Source organism: Medicago sativa, chromosome 7, assembly GCF_051527215.1.
Source record: "Medicago sativa cultivar Bolivia chromosome 7, Bolivia_mono, whole genome shotgun sequence".
NCBI classification, from domain to species: Eukaryota; Viridiplantae; Streptophyta; class Magnoliopsida; order Fabales; family Fabaceae; genus Medicago; species Medicago sativa.
The window spans coordinates 89331149-89359104 of record NC_140755.1 but is presented as its reverse complement, the minus strand read 5'-3'; the positions used below and the strand labels follow the sequence as shown (position 1 = coordinate 89359104).

The following is a 27956-nucleotide window of genomic DNA, read 5'->3' as shown; positions in this document are numbered from 1 at the left end:
TTGAATAGAATAATAGTCCTCTCCCGTTTATAAAATTTCCAGCATTTGAATTTGAATGACGGAAAAAAGTTCTCTATACGCCTTTTAAACATCTTTTTCACTCCATGAAGAAAATATGAGCCAACCCATATCTAGAGGTGCAAATGATACCACACTTAGAAAATTTATTTACGTTTGGCTCATAAAAAATGTGTGGTATTTGGTTCACATTTCTCTTCCTTCTTTTTTTTTTGAGGGGTTTTTCTTTTTTTTTTTTTTGAGGGTTTGAAACTCACTTATTCAATTAAATGAATTTAGCGAAAAATATGAACTTGGTTTATTAATATATAATCAAATATGAGCTTGATTTGGTTGACTCGTTTTTAATTTATTTTTCTCATACTATATGTACTTGCGTAAAAAATGTAAAAATGTCACAAAAAAATATCTTGTACCAAAAAAAAAAAGTAAATTCAGAAGTTCTAAACTATTGAATATTTATAATTCATAAAAAATAAAAATTTCATAACTTCTTGACGACAAAAAATATATATCAATTTTTTTATAGGTTACCATATCCTAAGAACGAAGTTTCTACCTTTGTTTAGTGATCGAATTTTTTCCGATACAAACGAATCAAATATCAAACATTTGACCACTTGGTTAATTCGTTCAAGTCCCTTATGAATCAAAATATTGTTGGTATAAAAATTTAATTTTAACAATATAAGCATGAACAAAATTTTATATATTTCTATAATATAAATAAATAATAATTGTTACTAAAATATTAACCGTCAACTTTTTTTTGTTCTTCTCTCATTCTCAAACCCTAGCCGTCACCATCTTTTTTCTTCTTGTCTACCGAATGAGGGTGATTCAAGTTCAAAATTGACCCTAACTCACTCCTCCGAAATCTTTTTCCTTCCCTTTTAGTTAAAGGAAAATGCTACTTCTCAAGAAAAATAGCTTCAAGAATTTTTCAAGAAATAGTTGGCAAATTTTAATTGGATGATTTATTTGTCCACTTCCTATTTTTCAGCCACACCTCCTTGAATTGTGGCAAATAGTGCATTGTGATTGGCTATTCTTTATTCTTGAAGAATTCTTGATGTTATTTTTCTAGAGATATAGCATTGCTCATAGTTAAATAAGTGATTTTCACATATTTTCAGTCTTCTTTCATTTGTTTTTGTGATTTCGTCGTCTTTGCACAACTCAGTTTGTTTTGATTTCACGTCTTTGTGCGATGTGTTTTAGATTTCCCATCTTAGTGCAGTCTTTATTTGATTCAGGTTGAAAGATTAGTTTCGAACAAGTGCAGATCCATTCAATTATTTTGGCTTCGAGCAAGTGCATTGGTACTCCCATTTTATGCTATTAACATGGATAATGTGCGGGTTTCTTTTTATTCACTTAAGGAGTAGGATTAGAGATTTGAAATTGAACATGGGAGTGATGAATTGGGATTCTAGAAATTTACGAATTTAAAGTGATAATTTTGATTTTGTTTATGTCAATTTAGTCCTGAAAATATGCCTCATCATATCATTCTTGTCAGCCAAAAAAATGTCAGCTCAACTTTTTTTGTATAACGTCAGTGACTAAAATGGCTAACGGATTCTAGAGTGAGAGAGTGTTTTATATTTTTTTTCCTGAGTCAGGGACTATTAATGACCGGATGTGTTGTAAGCACATTAGGAATCAAAAACTACTACTAAACCCAAACTATTAAGATTAATAAAAAAAATCATTAAATACGATTCATATATATCAAAGATTAATTTCACATGAATAGAAGACAAGCAAACAACAAGCTTTGTTGTTTGGTCTTTTTAGATTGCAAAATATAAAGTCAACATTCTTAGAAGACATGGCATTATTATGCATGATCGTTTAAACTCTATAAATCGTCAAGAACCAATAGTGTTAGGAAGCCAAGATGTCAAAACCAAAATGATAGTTTCCCGTTAAAAATAATAATAATTAACACTTAACAAACGCTTAACATGTTTCTGGCGTCTATCATTTTTCCACCATATTTTGAAATATATCTAAAAGTTTTTGGTCAACAAACGTCAGCTTTAGACAAATCAATACATATACAAATGAACGAAGCAGCCACACCCACACCTATTATAAATAGGCATGCATACAACGAATTGAAATAAGCAATAAGCATATCCTCAAACAATAACAACCAAAAAAACATTCTTAGTTCATTCGCATCAACCATGGCAAAATCTTCACAATCCTCCATAAGTCTTCTAATTTCTTTGAACCTTACATTCCTCTCCATAATATCCCTTGTCACTGCCACTAATTACTATAAAAGCCTATCCCCAACAATGCTGGGTTTTCAAGAAGAGAAATTCACTCACCTTCACTTTTACTTTCACGACATTGTGTCAGGACCAAAACCTAGCATGGTATTTGTAGCTGAGCCTAATGGCAAGGTAAAAAATGCGTTGCCATTCGGGACGGTTGTGGCGATGGATGACCCATTGACAGCTGGTCCTGAACGTGACTCGAAACTTGTGGGTAAGGCTCAAGGAATTTACACTTCTATATCACAAGAGGAGATGGGACTAATGATGGTGATGACCATGGCATTCACTGATGGAGATTTCAATGGAAGTACACTTAGCATATTGGGCAGAAACATGATCATGAGTGAACCTGTTAGAGAAATGGCCATTGTTGGCGGGACTGGGGCTTTTCGTTTTGTACGTGGGTATGCTCAAGCTAAATTTTATTCCGTTGATTACACTAAGGGAGATGCCATTGTGGAATATGATATATTCGTATTCCATTATTAGCTAGGTGTATTACTACTAAAGTAGAGTTTATTTTTTGATCTATTATTTATTAATTAAATTATTGTGTTCCTGTTACACTCTCACGTACCTATAGTACATGTAGGTGAAATAATACAAATGTAATACCACATTCATTTTCAAATTCAATAGTTTTTTTTAGTATTGTGTTGAGTGATAAATTTTAATTTTAATTTTGGAAGACAAACATGTTAAGACTGGTAAACAGACAGAAAGTGTGTAATGATAATTATATGACAAAATGGTACTGTATATGACAAAATATGGCAGTTGTAATCTGTCTTGATGAAAATTATTAAGTTTCAATTTAACATGTTCGATGCTAACGAAAAATGTAATTTGATAGAAAATTTATCTATCAAAGAAACCACACAAGAGTGTTAAGATATATACTAAAAGACAAGTATCAATGAGTTCAGAAAATTTGATGCCAAAATGGGTGGATGCATCTTATGTTTGTGTTTTTTAGCATAATGTAGTTATCACACATGTATACGTGTCAATAACATAACATAACCCCTCAAAAAAAAAACAAAACATAAGTATATAATTTTGGTTATTTACTTTCTTAGTTTGCCTATTGATACTAGGATTTTTCGTCAAACTTTGTGGCGAGGATTTTCAAAAAGCAAGCAATGACGTTGATGTCCTTGAAAAACTTTAATATTAATGGACAAAGGCTCTTATAATGTTTGAACTCGTGTTCTGTGAAATTTATTTGAAAAGAAGATTCAGCTGGCATAATTGCTTTTGCTTGATCTTTAATCTCACCATTATTTTGAGTTGCTAGCATTGCGAGTCTATTAGGGTGATTTGATTCTGCAATTTTTGTTCTAATTTCGGATTTCAAGAAATTTGTTAAAACTTGTCTTTGTCTATGAAGACATATTTGAGTTATTAATTTGTGAGCTTAATTATGTCATGGGTAATTAAACAAACATTGAAACCATGATTTGCTTTATTAATGAGCAGAGCACCATATTTAGCTTAAGCATTTGATAATTGTAAGCTTTATTAGTTTATGCTGATTTTGAGTGATTAAACATATCCTCTCTTTTTTTGGTTACAATTAAACATATCCTCTCTGGTCACATTTATAAGCAACTTTTGTTTTTTTAGATTTATTAAATAATTTTTATTTTATATATTAAAGATTAATTACACATGAATAGAATACAAGCGGGCAACAATCTGCGCCGCTAAGCCATTTCGGATGACAAAATCAATCTTCGTAAACACAACATTCATGAACCTAGAAGACATGACATTGATGTGCATGACCTTTTAAACTATATGTAGAAGATCAACAACCTTTGGTGCTAGGAAGTCAAAAGTGTCAAAAGCAAATGGTATAAAAGCATGTTGATTGTAAAAACACGTTTTCTCATGTTTGGTCACTTGACTTTACGCTGCTTTTAAAGTTGCTTGTCCTACCGTAAAATCCTCGACCCCTCATCCCACAAGTGGTGTAACCCCGACCAAGTCCACACATGCATGTTTTTCTCCTACCCATTTGTACACCATAACATCTGCAGGTCTAATTAAGTGTCGATCTTTTATCTAGTGGATCAGTAAGAAAGTTCGCAGACGCCTCCTTCTTCACTGGTATATACTCCCGCCCGCCTGAATATATAAAAGAAGGCATCCCTAACAAAGTCATGTTTGTACTTAAAGTTAGGAAGCTCCTTACAATGAATTGCATGCTCCCCAAAAGTATACAGGCACGCCTTACGACAAACCGAACACACCTCATCAATAGAAAATAGTAGAATCATAAGACAATGTCTAAGGATATATAGTACGGTACTCTATTGATGACATACGTTGACCTAACCCATCAATACGGATAACTAGAAGAAAATCTTGAGCATGTGTTGCTTGCAAACACCCTAAAATTGTCTTATGTCTAGTGGTCATGTCAAACTATTAGTTTAAGTGATGTACCTAAACTATATTATATTTTAGATATATCAATTATTTAATAAATCTAAAAAAATAAAGGTTGTTTATAAATATGATTGAAGGGAGTATATGCACTTCCATCAAGTGGTAAAGTTTTGAATTAAGATATTTGCATTTGACAATTCATCGCCTGTCTTATTTGTGATTTTTAGGCATTCGAACTATTGTTTTCAACATTGATCTTTAGTTACTCCGTGTTATGTTGTTATAAAAAAGGCTAAACATCATTTTCGGTGCTTTAAGTTACATGATTATAATAAGTTAGTCTTTTAAGTTTTTTTTTGTTATAAATTGGTCCTTTAAGTCATAAAATATTTGCACCGTTATCCTAATTTCATCAAACTTAATCAAAAAATATTTATGTGGATGTTTAATGTTAAGTTGGTTTGTCCAAATTCATTGCTCTCAAAACTAGAGCTCATAAATGTGTTATTCGGTCTTGATTCAAAACAAAATTGACTGATTACTTGATTTATAATATTGTTGATCAAATATTTATATGTAAAATTAGGCTTAAAATTCAAAAACAAGAAGAAGAAAATGTGTATAAGTAATCATGTTTGATGTCATAAATACTTTTGAACCTACCATCTTAAATGATCTATAAGCACTTTTTAACGAAGTTGGCTGAAAAGATGGATGACAGTATAAATATTATATGACTTAAAGGATCAATTTGTAACAAAAAAATAACTTAAAGACCAATCCTCTATACATACAAAAGCAAATGTTCAAAATGCATAATCCACATGTCACCCTCTATACATACAAATGCCACATGTCATACTTTAAGAAAACAAATCACATACAAGTTTTTGGTTCTACAAATCACATGAAAAGGTTGACTATGCATATTAATTAACATTAAAATAGAATCAGATTTCCTATGATTTGAAGTTATAAAAATAAATAAAAACAATTAACAGTTGACTATTATGCTACGAATTTTTTCAGGCAGACAAGCGAATTTTTTTGGATCAATTTTATATTGCAGAAAAAATAATAAATGCCCATTGCCCATTGCTGTTATAAAAAATAAAAAGGAGAATGCTAACCAGTGCCCTCAGGGCAATGGTTAAGTATCTAAATCAAGTAAGTTTTAATGAAAAAAATGTGTAATCATTACTTTATCAAAAGTGAAATCGTATGTTTCCAAGACAAAATTTCTAATTGTAGGTTCCTTAACCATTGCCCTGAGGGCACTGGTTAGCAAGACCCAAATAAAAATAATGCTTTTAGCTTGTTTAGTGCTGCTTCTGGCCTTAAAGCAAATAAGGCTAAGAGCTCAATTTATTTGGGAGGTGTATCCATGAGCGTTCAAGATACTATTGTCACTAAGTTTAACCTCATCAAAGGTGAGCTTCCTTTTCGGTACCTTGGGGTCCCATTGTCCTCCAAAAAATTATCTGTTATTCAGTGTCAACCTTTGGTGAAGAAGATCATCTGTAGAATTGAAAATTGGTCTTCTAAGTTGTTATCGTATGCTGGTAGGTTACAACTTATCAAATCAGTCTTGTTTGGTGTTCAAACTTATTGGAGTCAGGTTTTTGTGCTTCCTCAGAAGGTTCTAAAACTTATTCAAACAGCTTGTAGGGTTTTTCTCTGGACTGGAAAATCTGGCACCTCCAAAAGAGCTCTTATTGCTTGGGAGCGTATATGTCTACCTAAGACAGCTGGTGGGTGGAATGTAATTGATTTGAAAGTTTGGAATCAAGCTGCAATCTGTAAACTTCTTTGGAATTTGGCCAACAAGAAGGATGTTTTATGGGTGAAATGGGTACATGAATATTACACCAAGGGGAGGAATGTGCTACTCATGGATGTGCCTGCACAAGCTTCATGGGTAATAAAAAAAGTCTTTGGTGCAGCAAAGACTATTTCAAGTGTTAATGGCAGTATTTTTCAACAAGCTAATTTCTCTATTAAAAGAATATATAATGCTTTAAGAGGTGACTTTTCAAAGGTTGGGTGGAGGAAAATGATATGTAATAATCCAGCCATCCAAAATGTTTGTTTGTTACTTGGTTGATTATTCATGCTAGATTGCCAACTTGTGATAGGATGCTTAAAGTAGGTATCCAATGTGATCAAGTTTGCATTTTGTGTACAAAGGAGAATGAAACTCATTCTCACCTTTTTTTTCTTGTGATTATGCTGATGATGTGTGGAAAGGTGTTATGAGATGGATGAATATGACTGTCAATACTAGCAATTGGCAATCTATTTTGCAATATATTCAGTCTCATTGTAACAGTAACAATGGTATGCATCAAGCTCATAGAATGGTGTTGAGTGTGACCCTGTATATGATCTGGAAGGAGAGGAATGATAGAAGATTTCAGAATTGTTACCGATCTGTTCAACAACTCCTTAACCAAATCAAAATGGATGCTTACATTAGAGGATTGCAATTCAAGAAGGTGCGAACTCTGATGATTCGGGTGCGAGGTTAATGGTTCTTTTGTTTGTTTGAGCTTAGCTCTTGTTTCTTGGTTTTGTTGGTTCCTGATTCCATGTAGTTTGTAATAACTGTTTTGGTTAATGAAAGTTATCTCTATTTACCAAAAATAAAAATAATTAACAGTTGACTAGGTGCGTACGAATTTTTTCAGGCAGGCAAACAAATTTTTTTTGATCAATTTTTATACTGCAGAAAACCATTCAAATCCATATGTTGACATAATATGTCTAATAAATGCACATTTATATACCTTCTGTCAATGTAAATTATAGCAAGTCATTCAATTTTGTTGAAAGCCACAATAAATTTCGTTGGCTACTATTTTTTTTAATTACTTTACAATTTCTTTTGTCAACGTAAATTTGTCTATCACTCGCACTTAAGTAGTTTTCGTATTTTAAGATTTTGTGCCACTCAAATATTCTTATAAAACTCCTTTCTTTTCTAAATTTCTAAATGGCTCCCAACTATGATTTTGTCATTAACATTAACAACAGCCAAAGCAAGTGGTGATTTTTTACAAGAGTTGTCAGACTATGGACATCAAGCGATTCGACTAAAAATATTTGTTGCCAATAATAAATTTCACTAATTTATTATTCATGAGACAGATATTTGTTGCCAATAAATATTAAAAAAAACATGAGACGAATATTTTTCGCTAATAAATATTAAAAACACGGGACACATTTATCTCTAATAGATAAAAAAAACATGTTCAAACCCCGACCACCACAAAAAAAAAGATAAAAAAAAAGGGGGACAAATACTTATAGCTGATAATACATATAAAAAAAGACAAATATTAGTAATTGATACATAAAAAACACGTGACAAATATTTGTCAATGATATATACAAATATTGATTAATAAATGAACCGTCATGATATTCCTAAAAGCTTAGAAGCTCTAAGACCTCCAGAAAGGCTCTAAGACCTCCAGAAAGGCTCTAAAACCTCGGAAGGGCTTTAAAGCCTCTAAAAGAGCTCAGGCGCCCTCAGGAGAGGTTCCTGAGACCTTGGCGCGCTCGCCTTAAAGCACCGCCCTTTCGAGCTTCTAGAAGTCTCTAGAAGCCGCCTAAAATACAAGAATACTCCTGTTGCTTGTAAACCAAGCAACCAAAACCCAAGCCCATAGCAGGCTATAAATACTAGCCTTTTCAACGTACGTCAAGGACACAACGAGTCCCTCAGGGACTACCTAGCAAGGTTTAACGACACGACCATAAAAGTAATCAACCCCAACCAGGAGGTATTCGTAAAAGCTTTCCAGAACGGGCTGAGAGCGGGACAGTTCAATGAATCTCTGGCCAGAAACCCGCTGATACCATGGAGGAAATTATCGCCAGGGCGGACTGTTACATCAAGGGCGAGGAAAGCAACGGGGAGAAAAAAGCAAGGGATGCCAAAGAGCGTGCATCCAATAACACGGAGCGGCGACCTTATCAACCAGCAGCCGGCAGGGACCGAGCCCCCTATAGAAGACCAGAAAGGCGACCTTACATGCCCTATCATCACATGCCACGCCTGGAGGACTTCACGCCCCTAAACACAAGGCCAGAGCGTATCATGAAAGAGGTCTACGAAACGAAGTTGATCCCGAACCCACCCCCATCACGTCACCCCGTCATGGGAGGGGACAAAGACAAATGGTGCAAATATCATAAGATACGCGGTCAAGACACTAATTCATGCATACACCTTCGCCAAGAAATCGAGAGGCTAATACATAACGGAAAGTTGAGAGGATACGCCTAGGACAAGAGGGGCGAGAACAGACAAAAAGCAGACAGTAAGAAGGAGGAAAAGAGCGAAGAGAAGAGACACACGTCAAACACCATATCGGGCGGTTTCGCCGGAGGAGGAGAGTCGAGTTCATCTCGAAAGAAGTATGTAAGACAGGTAATGTTGTGCCAGGAGTATGGAGAAAAAATTCATGAGCACAAGCTTGACGTATCTTTTACAGCCAAGGATTATCGAGACGTCGTACCACACGACGATGACCCCATGGTTATCACTTTGCAAATCTTTAAGTGGGATGTGAAGAGGGTATTGATAGATCCAGGTAGCTCTGCTGATGTACTTTACTATTACACATTTGATCGAATGGGATTAGACCCAGAACAACTACAACCCTTCAAAGGAACGCTGGCGGGATTTACAGGCGAGCAGGTTCACGTAAGGGGCTACATCACCCTCAAGACGACATTTGGAAGTGGGTCTCACGCAAAAACCATTCGTGTAAGGTATCTCATAGTGAACTCGCCCAGCTCTTACAACATCATTATAGGTCGCCCTACTTTCAACCTTTTGGGTGGGTTCTTATCCACTAAATTCTTAGTGATGAAGTATCCTTTAGATACCGGGAAGATTGGAACCAGGGAATGCTATCACAATAATTTGCGGTTGCAGAAAACTAAGAAGAGATCCAGTAACGAGGTAACGCATGAAGTTAACATGATCGATCTCGACCCCAAAGAAGACTTCCAGCAAGAACGACTGGAACCCACCGAACACTTAAAGGAAATCTCCATCGGCCCAGAAGCTTATCATACAACTAAGATTGGTACATCCCTAAGCCCTGAAGAAGAGACCGCCCTGGTGAATTTACTACGAAGGAATTTGGATCTCTTCCCCTGGCGTCCATCTGAAATGCCAGGGATGGATCCTGACATTGCTTGCCACCATTTGTCCATCAAGCCTGGTGTGAAGCCTGTGGTACAGCGAAAAAGGAAGATGGGCGAAGAAATAAGAAAATCTGTAGACGATGAAGTGAAGAGGTTGGTGGACGCCCACTTTATCAGCGAAATAAAATATCCTACGTGGTTAGCCAACACAGTCCTCGTCAAAAAAAGCAAATGGGAAGTGGAGAATGTGCGTGGATTACACGGATTTAAACATGGCGTGCCCCAAAGATCCTTATCCTCTCCCTAATATCGACCACCTGATCGACAGCGCCTCGGGATACAGAACCCTGAGCTTTATGGACGCATTTTCAGGTTATAACCAGATACGGATGGATCCCCTGGACGCCCCAAAAACGACCTTTATGACCAACACTAAGAATTATCACTACGAAGTCATGTCATTTGGTCTCAAAAATGCAGGCGCTACTCTCCAACGATCTATGGACACGGCTTTCTCTCAGCAAATAGGACGGAATCTGGAAGTATATATCGATGACCTGGTAGCGAAAACGAAAGAGGGGCGTAGTCACACAGACGACCTAGAGGAAATTTTAAGCCAGGTTCGGAGGTACAGAATTCGTTTAAATCCAGCAAAGTGTTCTTTCGGAGTACAGGCGGGAAAATTCCTAGGTTTACTCCTAACAAGACGAGGTATTGAAGCAAATCCTGATAAATGCCAGGCGATCATCGACATGAGAAGTCCCTCTAGCATTAAAGAAGTACAACAACTCACAGGAAGGCTGGCAGCTCTATCTCGTTTTCTATCCTGCGCCGGCGACAAAGCTTTCTCTTTCTTCGCCTCCATTAAGAAAAAATAGAAATTTGAGTGGACTCCAGAATGCGAAGACGCTTTCCAACAAATTAAGAAGTTCCTATCTAGCCCGCGCGTTCTTCAGCGACCAAGTCCGAATGTCGTCCTTTTTTTATATTTGGCGATCTCCGAAAACACCATGAGCATAGTCCTGGTAGAAGACTCAGAAGCGGGTGAAAGACCAATTTATTTCGTCAGCAGGGTATTTAAAGGTGCAGAACTACGATATTAGAAGATAGAACGGCTGACCCTTGCGGTCATCGTAATGGCAAGGAAACTCCGCCCATACTTTCAAAGCCACAAAATTGTCGTGAAGTCAGATTACCCCATCAGACAAGTTCTTGGAAAACCAGATCTGACGGGAAGGATGGTGGCCTGGTCTATAGAGCTTTCAGAGTACGACGTTCAGTTTGTTCCAAGAGGGAGTATGAAATCCCAAGTTTTGGCGGATTTTGTGGTGGAGCTCACCTCGCCAATGCAGGAAAAGCCCCCTTTCGTATGGCTTTTATCCGTAGACGGTTCTTCCAACTTAAAAGGCAGTGGCGCGGGTGTGATCTTGGAAGGACCAGATGATATTCTCATAGAACAGTCCCTCAGGTTCGAATTCAAGGCAAGCAACAATCAGGCCGAGTACGAAGCGTTGATCGCCGGCATGACCCTAGCACAAGAGATGGGAGCTGAGAATTTAAGGGCCAAAAGCGATTCCCAGCTCATAACGAGTCAGATCACAGGCGAGTATCAAACAAAGGACGCCCAACTCGCCAAATATCTGGCTAAAGTACAGAGCCTCGCCAAGAGATTTAACTTCTTCGAAGCAGTTTACGTGCCACGAGAGCAAAATTTCAGAGCAAACTTATTAGCAAAGCTCACCAGTACCAAGCGACCAGGCAACAACAAAACCGTCATCCAGGAAATAATCGCTGCTCCCAGTACAAGGGTTGAAGAGGTGCTTCAAGTCGCCGAAAGCAAAGGAGGCTGGATGGAGCCGCTACTCAGATATTTGACTGGATCATTCACGCCCACCAACAGCGAGGAGGAACAGACAGTCAGAAGGCGAGCGTCAAAATTCGTTATCGTTTCTGGTAAGCTTTACAAACGGGTCCGAATGACTCCTTTATTACGCTGCCTAGGGGAAGATGAGACACATATAGTTCTTTTGGAAGTACACGAGGGCGTGTGCGGCAGCCATATTGGCGGGCGAACTTTAGCTACCAAACTCCTCCGCGCAGGATACTACTGGCCCACCACGCTTCAGGATAGCTCAAATTTCGTTAAAAAAGTGTGACAAATGCCAAAGATTTTATGACAAGAAGCACGTTCCAGCTCAAGAGTTGACTTCCGTTTACTCTCCCTGGCCTTTCCATAAATGGGCGGTCGACATTGTTGGACCTTTCCCTCTCGCCTCAGGACAGCTGAAGTTTCTCATAGTTGGCGTGGACTACTTCACCAAGTGGATCGAAGCAGAGGCGGTCGCCAAGATAACCGCAGAAAGGGTGAAGAAATTCTATTGGAGAAAGATCATCTGTCGTTTCGGTCTACCCAAATGCATAGTGTCTGACAATGGAACTCAATTCGCAAGCTCCACAGTACTAGATTTCTGCAAGCACCTGGGATACAGACAAAGTTCGTTTCTGTAATTCACCCACAAGCCAACGGGCAAGCTGAGTCGGCCAACAAGGTTATCCTTAACGGGATCAAGAAGAAGCTGGAGGTCGCCAAAAGCTTATGGGCAGAACAGCTCCATGAGGTAAGAATAATCTTTAAATTAATTCCACTATTCCAGAAAATAATTTTCAAGTTAATTTCATTATCACAAATTATTATATTCTGTATGAACGCCATCTCGGTCAATATAAGTACAGGTACTATGGTCTTGCCACACTACCCCTCATTCTACGACCATGGAAGCTCCATTCACTATGGTCTACGGCACAGACGCCATGCTACCTGTCGAAATAGACACCCCCACTTGGCGGCGGGATATGTTTTCAGAGGAAGGTATCACTTTTTCTTACTTGTCCGACTAACTTTTTTGTATGCAGGAGAATTCTTTTAATTTTTACACATTTATAAAACACGAATTCATGGATTATTCCTTTAAAAAGCAAATGAAGTAGGTTTGGCAGTTAGCATGGACGTCATTGATGAAGTTAGAGAACAAGCCCACATCAGGGAATTTGCCGCCAAGCAGAGAGCGGCCCGACGCTACAACTCTAGGGTAGCGCCCAGGGAAATGAAGGAAGGCGATCTAGTCCTGAAGCAAGTTGTTGCCCCAACAAGAATAGGAAAGCTCTTTCCAAATTGGGAGGGACCATACAGAATTCGAGAAAAGTGTTCTCATGGGGCGTACAAGTTAGAAGAACTGAACGGAGAAGTTGTGCCTCGAACTTGGAACGTAGCTAATCTGCGCCACTATTATAGCTGATTTATTTTGTTTGAATTTTGAATTTCTTGTAATACAGGGTTAAGGTAGTACTCTTTTCCCCTGCAAGAGTAGGGGTTTTTAACGAGGCGCCTTCTCCTTTTTTATAAGATGTTCCTTGCACTTTATTTGTTTCTCACCGCCATTTTTGAATAAGCAGACTCAACTACTCAGAATAGTGGAAGCAAACAAAAACGAATTTGATCCAAAGGATCTACGAGCCCCCTGCAACGTCAACCTTGATAGAGGCTCTGGCGGGGGTCGAATGTAAAACTCGCTGCGAGCCCCTAGCAACGTCAACCTTGATAGAGGCTCTGGCAGGGGTCGACGGTTAAACTCGCCTAAAACAAAAAATGAATTTGATACAAAGGATTTGCGAGCCCCCAGCAACGTCAACCTTGATAGAGGCTCCGGCGGGGGTCGACTGTTAAACTCGCCCAAAACGACAAAACGAATTTGATCCAAAAATAAAATCTTGATAGCGAGAGTTCAACCTTTAAAGGATCGACGTAAGCGCCCTAAAAGCCAACCTTGATAGAGGCTCTTGCGGGGTTCAACCACATAAGTGCCCCTAAAACACCAACCTTGATAGAGGCTCTGGCGGGGTTCAACAACATAAGTGCCCCTAAAACGCCAACCTTGATAGAGGCTCTCGCCAAGTTCGACATCAACAAACACCTACATAAGCGCCCTAAAACGTTAACCTCGATAGAGGCTCTGACGGGGGTCGGCGAAAACTCTCGCTAAATACGCCAAAATGCCAAAGCGAAAATCGCCCTAAATAAGGCTCTTATAAGAAAAACCTCGAGGTTACCAATAAAAATTCGACGCTAGGAAGATAAACAAATACGAAAGGTTTTCTCAAAAGGCTAACATATAAGTTCAGGCCACCAGCGAAATCTAAGCAGCATCAAAGGATCACGTTAACAAACATTGTTCAAAAAAGCGCTTCGCAGAGTCGCTAAAATTAAGTTAACCAATAAATAGGCACTTCACAAAGCTGCCGAATGTTAAGTTACAAGATCCAAAGAGAAACATAAAATAAATAAAAGGAGTCATTCGTCATCCACCAACTCGCCATCAACAATGATCTTGAAGGGGTCAAGTTCTTCCATCTTTGCCTCGGGATTAAAAAGCAGTACCTGCTCCTTAGCACGTTTGAACCCATTCTCGAAGTACACGGCCAGTGCACACTTTCCCTCATCAACAGCTAACTCTGACTTCTTCAGAGCAGCATCTTTCTCGTCTCTCTCCTCTTCAGCAGCCTCCTTCGCCTTCTTCATTTCCTCTAGAGCCTTTTCCGCAGCTTTCTTCTCTTCCAAAGCATCTGATAGACGTCCCTCTAGGCCAATGGCTTTATGCTTCCACTTCTCCACATCTTCCGAAGCATCCTTGTACTTCCTCTCCACAAGTTCGTGCTTCACCTCCATGGCATGACCTATCAGCAGAACACGCAAGGCAGCAGTCCCAGCGTCCGCAACTAAGTCGCCAAATTTGGCTTTCACCGCATCATCAACGTCGACCTTCGCCAAAGGAACCTGCTCCGCCATATACCTACAAGATGCCAAACAGCACGCCCGGATGAGCCGATTCGAGTAAAATAAAAAAACACATATGTGAATCACCAAATACTCAAGAGAAAGAAAAGAAACAGAAGCATACCGCCTGAAATTAAACTCTGAATGCCAGAATGACTCCATCGCTTCGTCATTCAGGGAAGTACCGCCGACCTCAGTGCTCGCCGATGGGCGACCACCAGCCTTAGTTCCCTTACTAGTCCTTGACTTCTTAGTTACAGGGGAGTCAGCTGTAACCAAAGCATTTGCATCACCAGCACCTTCTACGTCGTCAACCTCTATAACCCCGCCATCACCTTTTGAAGCAGCTTTCTTCCTCTTTAGTTTCCTCAGCGAGACTCCAGCCGGGTTACTAGGCACATAGCCCTCAGGGTTCTTGCTCTTCTCCAACTCCGCCAAATACTTCCTCATCTCAGCACCGGTCAAGGGCAACATCTCATTTACAAACAAAAAAATGAGCAAACATCGATCAATAAAACGTACAAAAATATATATCACAAGGTAGCAACAGAGCATAACCGTTAAAGACACTCACGCAAATAAGCCGTCAAGAGAGTAACGTCGCCCTCCCTATTCAACAGGTCATGAATGTTGGTGAGAGGAACATTTTCAAGAAATTGGACTAAAAGGCGCTCATAAGAGGACATATCCTTGAGTTCGTACCCTCTCACTGCTAGAGGATTACTCGTCCACCGCAGAGGAAACTTTGGCTCTCCAGCCACCAACACGGACGCAGTTGAACATCCCGGCGCTCCCTGTACTCTAACAAAGGTGTCACGCCACTCTTTCTTAAAATTGCAGGCGTATTGAGGAAAGAGCCTTTTTCCCGAGTGAGCGGAGATAACAATCCACGTCCCCTTGTTTACATCCTTAGTCCCGTAAAAACAAAAGAACACGCCCACGGAGGGCTCCAGACCCAAAGCCTTGCATAAAATTTCGAAGCGACGGATGAACGCCCAACTGTTGGGGCGAATTTGTGTGGGCGCCACATTAAGATACTTCAAGACATCCATCTCGAAGGGCATAAAAGGAATTTTCACACCAAACTCCTCCAAAACCGCAGTGTACACGAAGTAAGATTCGTCGCCCTCTCCCGCCATCTCCTGATCACAAACTCGCTCGTCGGGATCACAAGATAATAGAACCACATCCTCCTCTCTCCCAGTGGCAGATATGTCAAACTTACTCCTGAAATAGTCTAAAGCAAAAACATCTACATACAATGACTCCTCCGCGAGTACTTCTTCAGCAAAACGAGCCATTCCTATTAACCTAAGAGGCGAATCCTTTTCTACAAATCCAAACGAAAGCTCTCGAAGCGGACAAGTATCCTGGCAGTCGTCCTTCCTACACTGCGTTCCTGAAGTAGCAGACAGAAACACACAGTCAATATCGCTACTTGAATTAACACTAGACTCGCTAGACAAATCACTAAACAAATCGTCTCCGTGTAACCCTAGATAGTACTTATCCCAATCAATAATCCCATCCAGACCCGTTGCATGCCTCAAGCATTCTTTCCTCAACTGATCCCTTTCAGCTGGATCAGTGGGACAAACCAATTTTCCCTCGTCATCACACTCCCTAATCAAGACCATTTCCAAGGTCTACAGTCCCGGACACAAAGAACAATGAAAGGAGAAACAAAATTAAAAGGACGAAAAGAGGAAGAATACCTGAAACGATTACGCGAAAGATCCTTTAAACTAAGAACAAGAAGAAATGGCAAGCAAAGGAACCGTCGGAGGCAGAGACGAAGAGGAAATGAGAAAAAATGAAAAGTAAACAAAGAGCCAAACACGCTTTAAAGAAGGACAAAAGTCGCCTCGGGAAGCGTGTTTGGGAAGTCGATGAGTGGAGACACGTCATCGGATCAGAACACGTGGCGGCTACTCGAAAGGTCACGAAATACGAACCGTTCGAGAACAGAACGCCTCCCTAAAAGCATGCGCGCCACGCCAACGGAGCATGTCACGCCCATCCAGGCGACCAACCTTCATGTAAGCATGCCCAACGACATACAAGAACGGCTGATCAGTCACAAACCATCTCGCCTTCACTCAAGACTCATGCTTGGGGGGCTACAGGAACCGATAGTGCGTAATACATGCACCCTTGGGGGCTATTAAAACTTTTTGAGACCATCCAGGGAGGATATCTTAAAAACGGATCGTATACATACCCTCGGGGGTCCCAGTACATTTCAGGATCGCCCCAGGAGAATCCTCAAAAATAACAGCAAGTGAAAACTAAAATCCTAAAGAAAGCCAATCACTTCGCCTTGTCCCAAGACTTGTGCCGCCTTGTCCCAAGACTTGTGCTTGGGGGGCTGTGAACCGTCATAATATTCCTAAAGACTTAATGACTTCCAGAAGGTCCAATCTCATGTTGTCATCACTTCGCCTTGTCCCAAGACTTGTGCTTGGGGGGCTGTGAACCGTCATGATATTCCTAAAAGCTTAGAAGCCCTCCAGAGAAGCTCTAAGACCTCCATAAAGGCTCTAAAACCTCGGAAGGGCTTTAAAGCCTCTAAAAGGGTTCAGGCGCCCTCAGGAGAGGCTCTTGAGACCTTGGCGTGCTCGCCTTAAAGCACCGCCCTTCCGAGCTTCTAGAAGTCTCTAGAAGCCGCCTAAAATACAAGAATACCCCTGTTGCTTGTAAACCAAGCAACCAAAACCCAAGCCCATAGCAGGCTATAAATACCACTCTTGAGAGCGTTTTCAGATGATCTAATCATCAGTCAAAACCCTAGCACACGATTCTTAACCCTAGAGTCCCTTACCGTACTTTTTGCAAGTACAATAAATATTAAACAAAATAAAACTGTAAAATATTGTTAATGGTACATAAAAAGAAAAATAAGAGATAGAGATAGAGATAGAGATAGAGATAAATAAAAATAACACGAAAAATATTCTTTACCATTGCTTTAAACAAAATACAAGACAAATATTCATTAATGATAAATATTTAAAAAACAGGAAAAATATTTGTCTCTTACACATAAAAAAACACGAGACATAAATTTTCAATAAATAAATAAATAAATCACATGAGTAATATTTACCCCTAATACACAATAAAATGTAAAACAAATATATATCACTGGAAGAAAAAAAAAAGAGTTATTTTTCATTGACACGTAAAAGCACGGGACATATCCATTCTATCATGGCAAGCAAAACAGTCACGAATACAAAACTACCGGCAAAACCAATAAAGAACTCGACGACACCGCAACTGATCAAACTCAAGGCAGCAAAGATCCAATCTATCATCGACGAAGCAGGTCTACACCAAAAAGAACAACGATGTCGACAAGAACAACTACAAACCTATGAATAGAACAGATCTACACCGGATCTGAACACCATCACTGTAACCATCAAAGCCCAACGGAAGATTGACCGACAATGGAAGCACAACAACTGAGCATCAGAACTCCAAGATCTTAGTCACGGAAAGAAACACCGAGAAAAGGTTCTTCCAAAGAACCACCACCGAAAAAACAGAGGAGATGCGATGAAGATAGAGGCGGTTTGAAACGGAAAGACTTGGATAACACGTGAGGTGGTTTGCTTGGATTGTTTAGAGAGATGTTATTGGCCACCTTTTTCAATGAAAATGTATTTATCACTAATAAATATTAAAAAAAAATATGACACATTTTTTTTTGACAAGATATGACACATATTTGTCATTGAAACATAAGAAAACAAACAAATTTAAAAATAAAATAAAAAATGTGATAAACGATTTTCTTCGATAAATAAAAAATAAAAAAATAAATATTTTTGGAGATTAAAATATAGTAGCCTATCACCCGTGCATTGCACGGGTTAACACACTAGTTGGTAACAAAAAAACTTAAATGATTAATATGTTATAAACATATAACTTAAGGGTGTGTTTGTTTCAACTGATAGAGGGAGGAAAGATTGTGAGTGGAGAGAAAGAAAGTGGAAAGGAGAGGTTTCCATAGTTTAGAACACCATAGAAAGCCATAGGAAAGGAGCATCATTGATGGGGCCCACGCTAAAATTGTTTATGCGCTGCTTTGGACAGAAAATGGACACAAATACCCTCACTTTATTACTTTTATAATTTTCATTGGTTTTTCTTTTATTTCCAACGTTTGTTTTTTTAAGTGGGTGGCGTTTTTGTGGTGTCACGTTTTAATAATTCTTTTGTTACTATTCTTATGTTCTTATTTTTGGCATTATTTTTTCTTTGGTACATTTTTTTGGGTATAATATTTTATATATTAATACTAGAACGCCGACCCGTGCATCGCACGGGTCTCACGGGTCGGAATAATTTGATACATAATAAAACGAAGAATTAATTAAGTTTTTAGTCCCTATAAATATATCAAATTTCGTTTTTAGTCCTCATAAATTTTTTTGATAGATCTTGGTTCCTATAAAAAAATTTAGCACGTAGTTTTAGTCCCTATTAAATTAAAATTTGTTTAATTATGCTTAAAATTTTAAATTTTTTAATGATTTTTTACATACTTGTTTAAAAAATTTCGTACATTTAGAGGTCGAAGCGCTAATAAAAGACAATGATAATAAATTTTTGAAATAATACTTATGCCAATGAATAAATTTATTTAGGTGGACTGGAAAAAGTTTCCTTAGCTAAGTAAATATAGCCGACACAGCAACTTGAAGAAATTTAAAAACCAAATTGTAAAAAACAAAAGGTAAAAACACAGATTATTTAATGTCTGATTTATGCAGATTGAAGGAATTCGATAACAAAGCAAACGGCTCCAGCATTCGAGCAAGCTAAACATCTTTGTCGTCCTTGTGCTCAATTTTGACACGAACAACTCTGGTAGGTTTTGTGACCGACGTCTGGCCAGCTTCATCATCATCAACAGTCACAGAGTCAATGCTATTAGAGGACCTCTTAGCACCTGTTTTGGTGGTTGGTGTGTCAATCACACATGTATTGCTGCATGAGTCCTCAACCTCTGGTACATCCTGCAGACATTGGTGACAAACAATTTGATCAATTGTGTTACGGATTAAACCTTTACGGACTCATGAAAGATTAATGTAATAATTACCATCTGAACATTTGAATTATTTGGCGCATCACCATCCACACTAAGCTCAACAACAGATCCATCGTCGGGTTTCTATCACGTATACATCAATAAAGGGAAGCAATTAGCAACACGATTCTTCCTTTATGTGCATTATTCTATAACAATTATAAAACCGTAATATCAGTTATGTTCTACCTTCAAATTATACTTAAACATAAACTGCTCAATGACAGCAACATCATCAGATGCCTTCTTTACGGCATAATTCCGATACTTCTTTACGACATTTCCTTCACCAACCTCAACCTTGAAAAGAATTTGCTTGTCAATCAGCACATTAAAATCAGCAGGATAATCATTGCCTACTGCTCCCTGCTCAAAAATAATAAAATGTTAGTACAAATTTTCGTCGGTAGATATACCTCATATATAGACCACACATTTATACAATTATATAATACACGACTACCTCATCATGTTCATAGATCAAGTCTTGCACATTACGCCCAATAAACTGGGTCACCTGGCGATCAAAAAGAACAAAAGTAGTGGACCCTGTGTCGTCCATCACGATGACATGCAGCTTGAACCTATCAAATAATCAACTATATCAATACAATTCCACGCATAATAAAAACAAAAATTATATTCGGATAAAATTTGTTTACCTTGGGACTGCACCCTTGCAAGTTTTACACTTGCGACAACAGAGCACTCCGTTGTCAGCGGTGGCCAATGAAGCACACTGGGTGCATGATCGAAAGTATCAATCAACCCCAGTTTCGATCTCACATATAGTGGCAAGCACCGAACCTTGACAGATTTGTAAATATTTCCTAGCCTTTTGCATAAAAATATTGAACAAAAATAACAAAGATGAATCCAAAAATACATCTAAAAATTTCATTAAACAGATAGCCACCTCAGTTGACTCAATCATGCTTTCAATTGTCATTCGGTTGGTGTTGAGCAAGTCATCTGATAAAGACGCGGAGCTGTTCGTTGAAATCTGGCTGACATTTCGGGTTAACTGTATTGATGCATTTTTCATTCTAATAAAAGGGCACCAATGTCAATAGAAGAGTAGCGAGACTCAAGTAGCAAGGTAAGGGACGACAACATATAACTCATGTAACCTATTAATAATAATTGAACAATAATATTTGACAGTGTTACTATTAATATTGCGCTGCCCTTTTCTGTGTGCACATCTTCTCAAACTTTCTTACTTATTACAAATTCTAACATGCCATCAGAAAACTATTGTTAGTGGATATCTTTAGGGTCATATGCCAAATAAGCTACCCATAAACGATGGGAGGACCTCCAGACAACTTAATTACGACCAAAAAAACTTGCCTTTATTCTATAACATATAATAATGTAAATGGTTACCCTGTCATGTACGCAGCGACTTCAGGCAAATCGTCATTTAGCATCAGCTTAGTCCCATTAAAGGCATTAGCAACTCCCATATCACCTCATTTTTCAAAAATTCAATAGCAAGTGAACATAATTTCACATTTCATTCTTGATATCAGCAGAAAGCACAAACTTAAAACATGACATACCTAAATACATGCGTGTCTTGCAGAACTGAAATATCAATATAGTAGGTGTGTGGTTGTCATGGTTGCTAAAAAAGGTCACAATTTTGTCAGCATGTTCACCCCAAAGAGAGCAATGCAAGTGGTTGTTTCTGTAATAAAATATTACCAAAATATCAATTCAGGAACATAAGGTATATTAAAATTATATTACATGAACCAGCAACAAAGAAACAGACAAAGCTTACTCAAGATCCTCAAAAGTGAGATCAATAACCCTGCTTTTCCTTCCATCCTTTTCAGTTTCCCTTATATCACCTCTTTCAATTACATGACCAATAACATATGAAATTACGTATACAAAAGCAAAAACAAATAACAAATGTATGAAATTCCTAAAGGAATGCTTATAGGTAGTAATAATGTACAACGCACATTCAGAATTGAAGTCTTTGAAGTCTTACCCGTAGACACTTCCTCGACAGTTGAAGAGAGAATTTCATTGAATGGCTTGAACTCAAAAACGTTCATAGGGATAGCAGGCGAGTGTACTTTGGTAAAATTTGAATTGTGCATCATACTAAGCTTATGTTTGTGTGAAGTTAACTTATAAGGACCTTCATTAAAACCTACAATTGCATTTTCAAGCTGATATGTACCCCCTTCTTCAACCATGGACCTAAACCTTGCCACCAAATCTTTTCTAGTTGTGGCGTGAATACGTCCACCCTATTGACGACAACAACATCAGTAAAAAACTGGTTAAATTACATAACTAAAAAAACAACGATGACATTAGTTTAATTTTAAAGCTAAGAGTGCAAACATGTAAAAACCTTTTCATCGACCAGTAACATGTTCATGAAAATCATGCTAGTGGGGACCTTCTTCTCTCGAATCAATCAAACGTGAGCAACTCGCACACACATTTTGAGGTTCTTTCTTCCTCCAGAAACAGCTGAGATTGGAGTGTATTTGGCAGACATCATTGGCCGGTTTTTTCCTTTCCAAGAAAGAGAATGCTTGCTTAGATTGAGAAGGTCTGGCTAATAGGTTATGATGTATTTATAGAAAAAGGTGAAATGCGTGTGAGTAGGATATGATGGTTGAGCAATAAAGAGTATTACTTATCACGTTAAGCACAAAATAGTGGAACAAAGTTAGGAAATGGCCAACAATTTAGGATAAGGATTAATATGAATCAGCCTGAAATTAATATTGACATAGTGTGTTTACTAAGGATTGACATCTTGATAAGCATGAAAGATTGAAATACTCGCTATTTTTAGGAAATAGCATAATTTGTTATGCACATTGTGTTGACTTCTCTGCATAAAACATAAGCGATTTTGTTTACTAAAGATTGACATACTGATAAGCATGGAAAAATAGGACATTCTGTTAACTAAAGATTGACACATTGATAAGGATGAAACACATGACACAAATTATTAGGGTTAGGGTTAGCTTGGGGGGATAAGCTGAAGTAGAGATAAATATGAAATAGTTGTTTCGGAAAACAGAAGAGATAAATATGAAATAGTTGTTTCGGAAAAATAGGGCTATAGATAAATATGAAATAGTTGTTTCGGAAAACAAAAGAGATAAATATGAAATAGTTGTTTCGGAAAATAGAAGAGATAAATATGAAATAGTTGTTTCGGAAAATAGAAGAGATAAATATGAAATATGATCAATGGCTAAAATTGAATGGCACCTAAATGTGCAAGATCCAATGGCTCAGAAAAGTGGAGGGAAAAATGGGGGGAAAATATTAGGGTTAGGGTTAGCATCAGAGGTTAAGCATTAGTAAATAAGATAAGTAAATACATATCAATTTAATATGTGGGTAGTTATGTAATTTACTAAATCTAACATTTTTTTATTTTAAATTTTTTATCTTTCTTTCCTTTCTCTTTCTCTTATATCAAACAACTAATAAAATCATCTCACTTTCTACTCTCATTCCTTCCTTTCACAATCTTTCTTTTTACTTTCTTTCCTCGTACTTTCTTTGATCAACCAAACATAGCCTAAAGGACCGCAGAAGATATTTGACAAAAAAAAAAAAAACTTTGTGTTATGTTGTTCATCCCAAACTAAAAGTGCGGGTATTTCTTTTACTAAACTGGAAGTGCGAGTTTATGTTTTGCGCATCACTGCAAATACTATACCAATACTTCTAGTTTTATGAATTTAATTGGCCGATAAAGGGTGGCACTTTGGTGCCATTAATGGCACCATGCCATTACATCCCCACCACACACACACATCACACACATCCACAATGTTTGGGTGTCATCAATGACCAGGATGTAATGGCACGGTGCCATTAATGACACCCAATTATTTCCACCGATAAAGTCCCTCTAAAAGATTTAATTTTGCATTTTTAAACACGAGTTCAAACCTAGAAACTTTAGTCAAGCCACGTAATGTTAGTCTGATGTGATACCCTAATAGTCTAATTTTTATTTTCTTTATCTTCTTTGAGTTTTGTCATGTTTCTAGCGTACCAATCACAAGCTTACCAATAAGAGCCTCCACCGGCGTTGCAAAATGTTGAATGGTGCAATCTCCAAAATCAGTTGTCTTCTGATTGGTATTAGTAAGTCTACACACTCCGTCACGCTGAAATTTAAGACCTCTCGTGTGTTGAGTAAAAAAGAAAAGTCCTCTTCAATGTACACCATCCGGTCACATATATAAGCAAAAATTCATATTTTAGATTCATTAAATAAATGATGTACGTTGTCTACAGACAACGTAGACAACGTACATCATTTATTTATTTAATGAATCTAAAATATGAATTTTTGCTTATATTTATAACCGGAGGGTGTACAAAATTTTCAGCATTCGTACACATTGAGTTTCAATGAGGAAAAAAGTTCTTTACACATTATACACCTTTTGAACATATTTTCACACCGGGGAGAAGTATGAGCCGCCACATATCTGGCTGTGTAAATGATGCCAACACTTCAAATTTATTTACGTTTGGCTCTTAAAAAAAAGTGTGGTTTGAAATTCATTTATTTAATTAAACGAATTTAGCTAAAATTATGAATTGTCTTTATCAATAAGTAATCCAATTTAGGTTTGAATTATTTGACTCGTTTATAGTTTAATTACTTTTCTTGCATTTTTTAGCATTAATCTTGTAAAAAAATGTCACCAAATACTTTATTGTAAAAAAAATAAATATGTACTTAAGAAGTAAAAAAAAAATATAACTTCTTGACTACAAAAGACATTTATCAAAAACGTAATTTTAACAATAGTAAAAAATTTGATATGATGGAACATGAATTTCTCAACACTTAATATGTGTGATAGATAATATGTGTGAGTGACTTGTTTGTTGTTGAAATCTTTAGAGACTTTTGTTTTTTTTTTAAAGGTTTAGAGACTTTTGTTGTTTGCATCAAAATTTTCAATTATTTTAGTTTTACACGTAACTGTAACGTCGATCAGTTCTTCATCCGGAAACATGAGGTTTAGCAATGAAATCATCTACTTTAAAATAAATAAAATCAACGTCACTCGAATACTATTTGCACAAGCATTACTATTGGACAAACAAATGGAAGTAGCTAGCCTTAAGTTTTATAAATAAATAGACATCGATCATATAAATTTATTGAGTGCCACTCATGGGATCAAGACATTTTCCTCTTAGTTCATTCAAATCCACCATGGCAAAATCCTCATCAATATTATCTTCCTCCATAACTCTACTCATCACTCTAAACCTTATTTCCTTCTACATATCCCTGGCTACAGCCACCAATTACTACAAAAGCTTATCTCCAGCGTTGTTGGGTTTTCAAGAAGAGAAGTTCACCCACCTTCACTTCTATTTCCACGACGTTATGGAAGGCCCCAAAGCAAGCGCAGTGATAGTAGCCGAGCCCAACGGCAAGGTTGAAAATTGTCTTCCATTCGGGACAGTAGTGGCTATTGATGATCCGTTGACGATTGGGCCTGAACTTGACTCGAAACTCGTGGGTAAAGCTCAAGGAATTTACGCTTCAATATCACAAGATGAGATGGGACTAATGATGGTTATGACATGGGCGTTCTCAGAGGGAGAATTTAATGGAAGCACACTTAGTATATTGGCTAGGAACATGATCGTGAGTGAACCTATTAGAGAAATGCCTATTGTTGGTGGAACTGGGGCTTTTAGATTTGTACGTGGTTATGCTCAAGCCAAGTTTTACTCTGTGAGTTTTGCCACTGGAAATGCTGTTGTGGAATATGATGTATTCGTGTTCCATTATTAATTAATTAGCATTAGTTGAGTATTTCATATAAGAATAATAATATACTTTGGAGTCTAATTATCGAATTTTTCCCAAAAGTTTATGAATAAACATGTAGTTTGTGATTAAGTTTATAAATAAACATTTAGTTTGTGAATATTTAAAAAAGTTATTTTAGCTTATCTCTCTTATAGTGACATTATATCCCATTGTAAAAGTCTTTTATCTTCTCATAATTATGTTGTAAGATTTGTCCGGAGACAAACAAAGAAGTTTTAGTATTGTTAGAGCATTTTTATGTTGCTTGCCTCCTCATAGTTCATAGTATTGTCCCATATTTTCTATGATGTTCCCTTCTAATATGTACTCGTTAATTATTAATTCTTAATGAAATAACCATCTCTCTTGTATAATATACCACTCCTTCCGTACTAATTATAAGCTCCATTTGAAAAAATAATTGTCTCTAAATATAAACACTTGTACAATTTACTAAGTGGATTTATTGGTTTTTTCTCATATTAATACGAGCAATGCTATATATCAAGAAAGATTTTATCAAGAAATTGTCCCGAAATTAATGTTAGCCAATAAAATCTCAGCGTGGCCGGAAATCATGGGGTGGTGGGTGTTATGTAATTTTTTTTATGAAACGTTAATAAATAAGATTGAAATCTAAGGGTGATTATTCTGCCATGTCATTCTTGAATTCATCAAGAAAATCCATTCTTGATATCTAGCATTTTCCTTTAAGGAAGAACCACTTATAAAGTGGACACATCAAATTCCCTAATAACTTTTTTGAATATATATATATATATATATATATATATATATATGTGTGTGTGTGTGTGTGTGTGTGTGTGTGTGTGTGTGAAAAAAGTCAAAGGTATTTATAAAATGGGACGGAGATATATAGTAGCAAATATTTGTAAAGTATACGTAAAAAATCATAAGAATAACTTCTGATAAATTTATGACTAGTCTTTTTTATTTTTTTGCTTTCAAGATAACTTTAAGCAATATTTTGTCAAAAAAGAAAAATATTAGCAATATCTTATAGTAAGTCATCCATAGAGATGATACAAATGAGTATTTAAATATTAAACAATTTTATAGGCTAATTTAAAACATTCATTTATGAGATGTTTTGAAAAAACTTTAAACAAATACCTAACTAAAGTTTCTATCCGCCATTACAATGTGACACAGCTAAGTAGATGATGGATAATTGGGTCTTAAATTTTATTTTATATTTCAAAAGAATTTCAAGATATTTTTACTAGTATAGTTGGTTCTTTAATCAACTAACACTCTCGTTAGTATTTTTCATTTTTATTATATTTTGTGTTTATTGTTTGACATCTTCCTTTTGCATGTTTCCAAACGTTAATGTCATGTTATTTGTTTATTACCTCTCTATCTTTTTTGAGAGAGAGATCTATCTAGATCTTGAATTCACGAGTTTTTGCTGCGAAGTTTAACAATTTACTGTTTTATTCATCCTTTCCTTAAGAACACAACACTCTTCACAATTTTCTTTACCTTTCAACTAAACTAAACGGAGTACTTTGTATTCTGTAGATCGAAAGAGTCCTAACATTCAGGATTTGTCCTATGAAAGTACACATACACATATGAGATTCATGTAAATACAGCATAGGTTAAAAATAAAGACTAGTGACAAAAAACAAGTTAATTCATTTTTTTCCTCAAAAAAAAAAATGTTAATTCATTTTTTGAAAAGGTATAATAAACTAAGATATATTAAGTTAGTTTTAGCAAGTTTGACCTAATTTAACATATAAAATATAAACATAAATAATAGCAACTTGATTTATCTTTTAAGTAAGTTCAATATTATTAATCGATGTCATTCAACTCTATTTTTAAAATAGCAAGGCAACCCATCGTTAAATAAAGCCTAAAGCAAGTTTCACAGTGATGCATTTTATATTGTAATATATAGCTTGATTTAAACTTTTGAGTTGACATTTATATCTTCTAAAATAAAAATAAAAAAAATCAAGTCTTGCAACTATAAATCAAGAAGACAATCTACATCAAAAAATAAATCAAGAAGACAACAACCAATAGAGTTCAAATAAAATAGACTATAAAATAAAGACCAAGAGACTATAATATTTATATAAAAAAACAAACGCATTAAACAACAATAAATTCAGACCAAAGAAAAAGGATTAGAACAATAATAAAGTGAGCTAAATCCAATCAAATTCTAACCAAGAGTAAATTGTAGATTGAGCTCGTGAAACAATACAGATAAAAAACGACAAGGAATAATACAAATGAAAACTAGTCCTTGCACCCGTGCTGCCGCACGGG

At 36.9% G+C, this 27956-nt stretch overlaps 1 protein-coding gene and 3 pseudogenes across 3 annotated transcripts; 3 read left to right on the top strand and 1 right to left on the bottom strand.

Annotated features, from left to right (window-relative positions):
- The first annotated feature begins 2135 nt into the window (after positions 1-2135).
- On the top strand, positions 2136-2960 carry LOC146909977 (pterocarpan synthase 1 pseudogene; annotated as a pseudogene). The gene has a single exon (XR_015020433.1). The product of XR_015020433.1 is annotated as a pterocarpan synthase 1 pseudogene (transcript).
- An 8042-nt stretch (positions 2961-11002) lies between these two features.
- Positions 11003-13430, top strand: LOC146909976 (uncharacterized). Its single transcript, XM_085729394.1, has 7 exons — positions 11003-11913; positions 12035-12230; positions 12317-12484; positions 12600-12735; positions 12843-13089; positions 13200-13206; positions 13320-13430. The coding sequence occupies exons 1-7, from the start codon at positions 11003-11005 to the stop codon at positions 13428-13430; spliced, it is 1776 nt and encodes a 591-aa protein (XP_085585520.1).
- Positions 13431-19294: 5864 nt separating this feature from the next.
- LOC146909975 (uncharacterized) lies at positions 19295-22387 on the bottom strand (annotated as a pseudogene).
- A 2538-nt stretch (positions 22388-24925) lies between these two features.
- On the top strand, positions 24926-25792 carry LOC146909974 (pterocarpan synthase 1 pseudogene; annotated as a pseudogene). The gene has a single exon (XR_015020432.1). The product of XR_015020432.1 is annotated as a pterocarpan synthase 1 pseudogene (transcript).
- The last annotated feature ends 2164 nt before the right edge of the window (positions 25793-27956 follow it).

Coding starts and splice junctions, on each gene's coding strand:
- LOC146909976 (XM_085729394.1), top strand. CDS start 11,003: ATGGCAAGGAAACTCCGCCCATACTTTCAAAGCCACAAAATTGTCGTG. Junction 11,914..12,034: donor TTGGAAGTACACGAGGGCGT/GTGCGGCAGCCA, acceptor CAAATGCCAAAG/ATTTTATGACAAGAAGCACG. Junction 12,231..12,316: donor CCAAGATAACCGCAGAAAGG/GTGAAGAAATTC, acceptor TCAATTCGCAAG/CTCCACAGTACTAGATTTCT.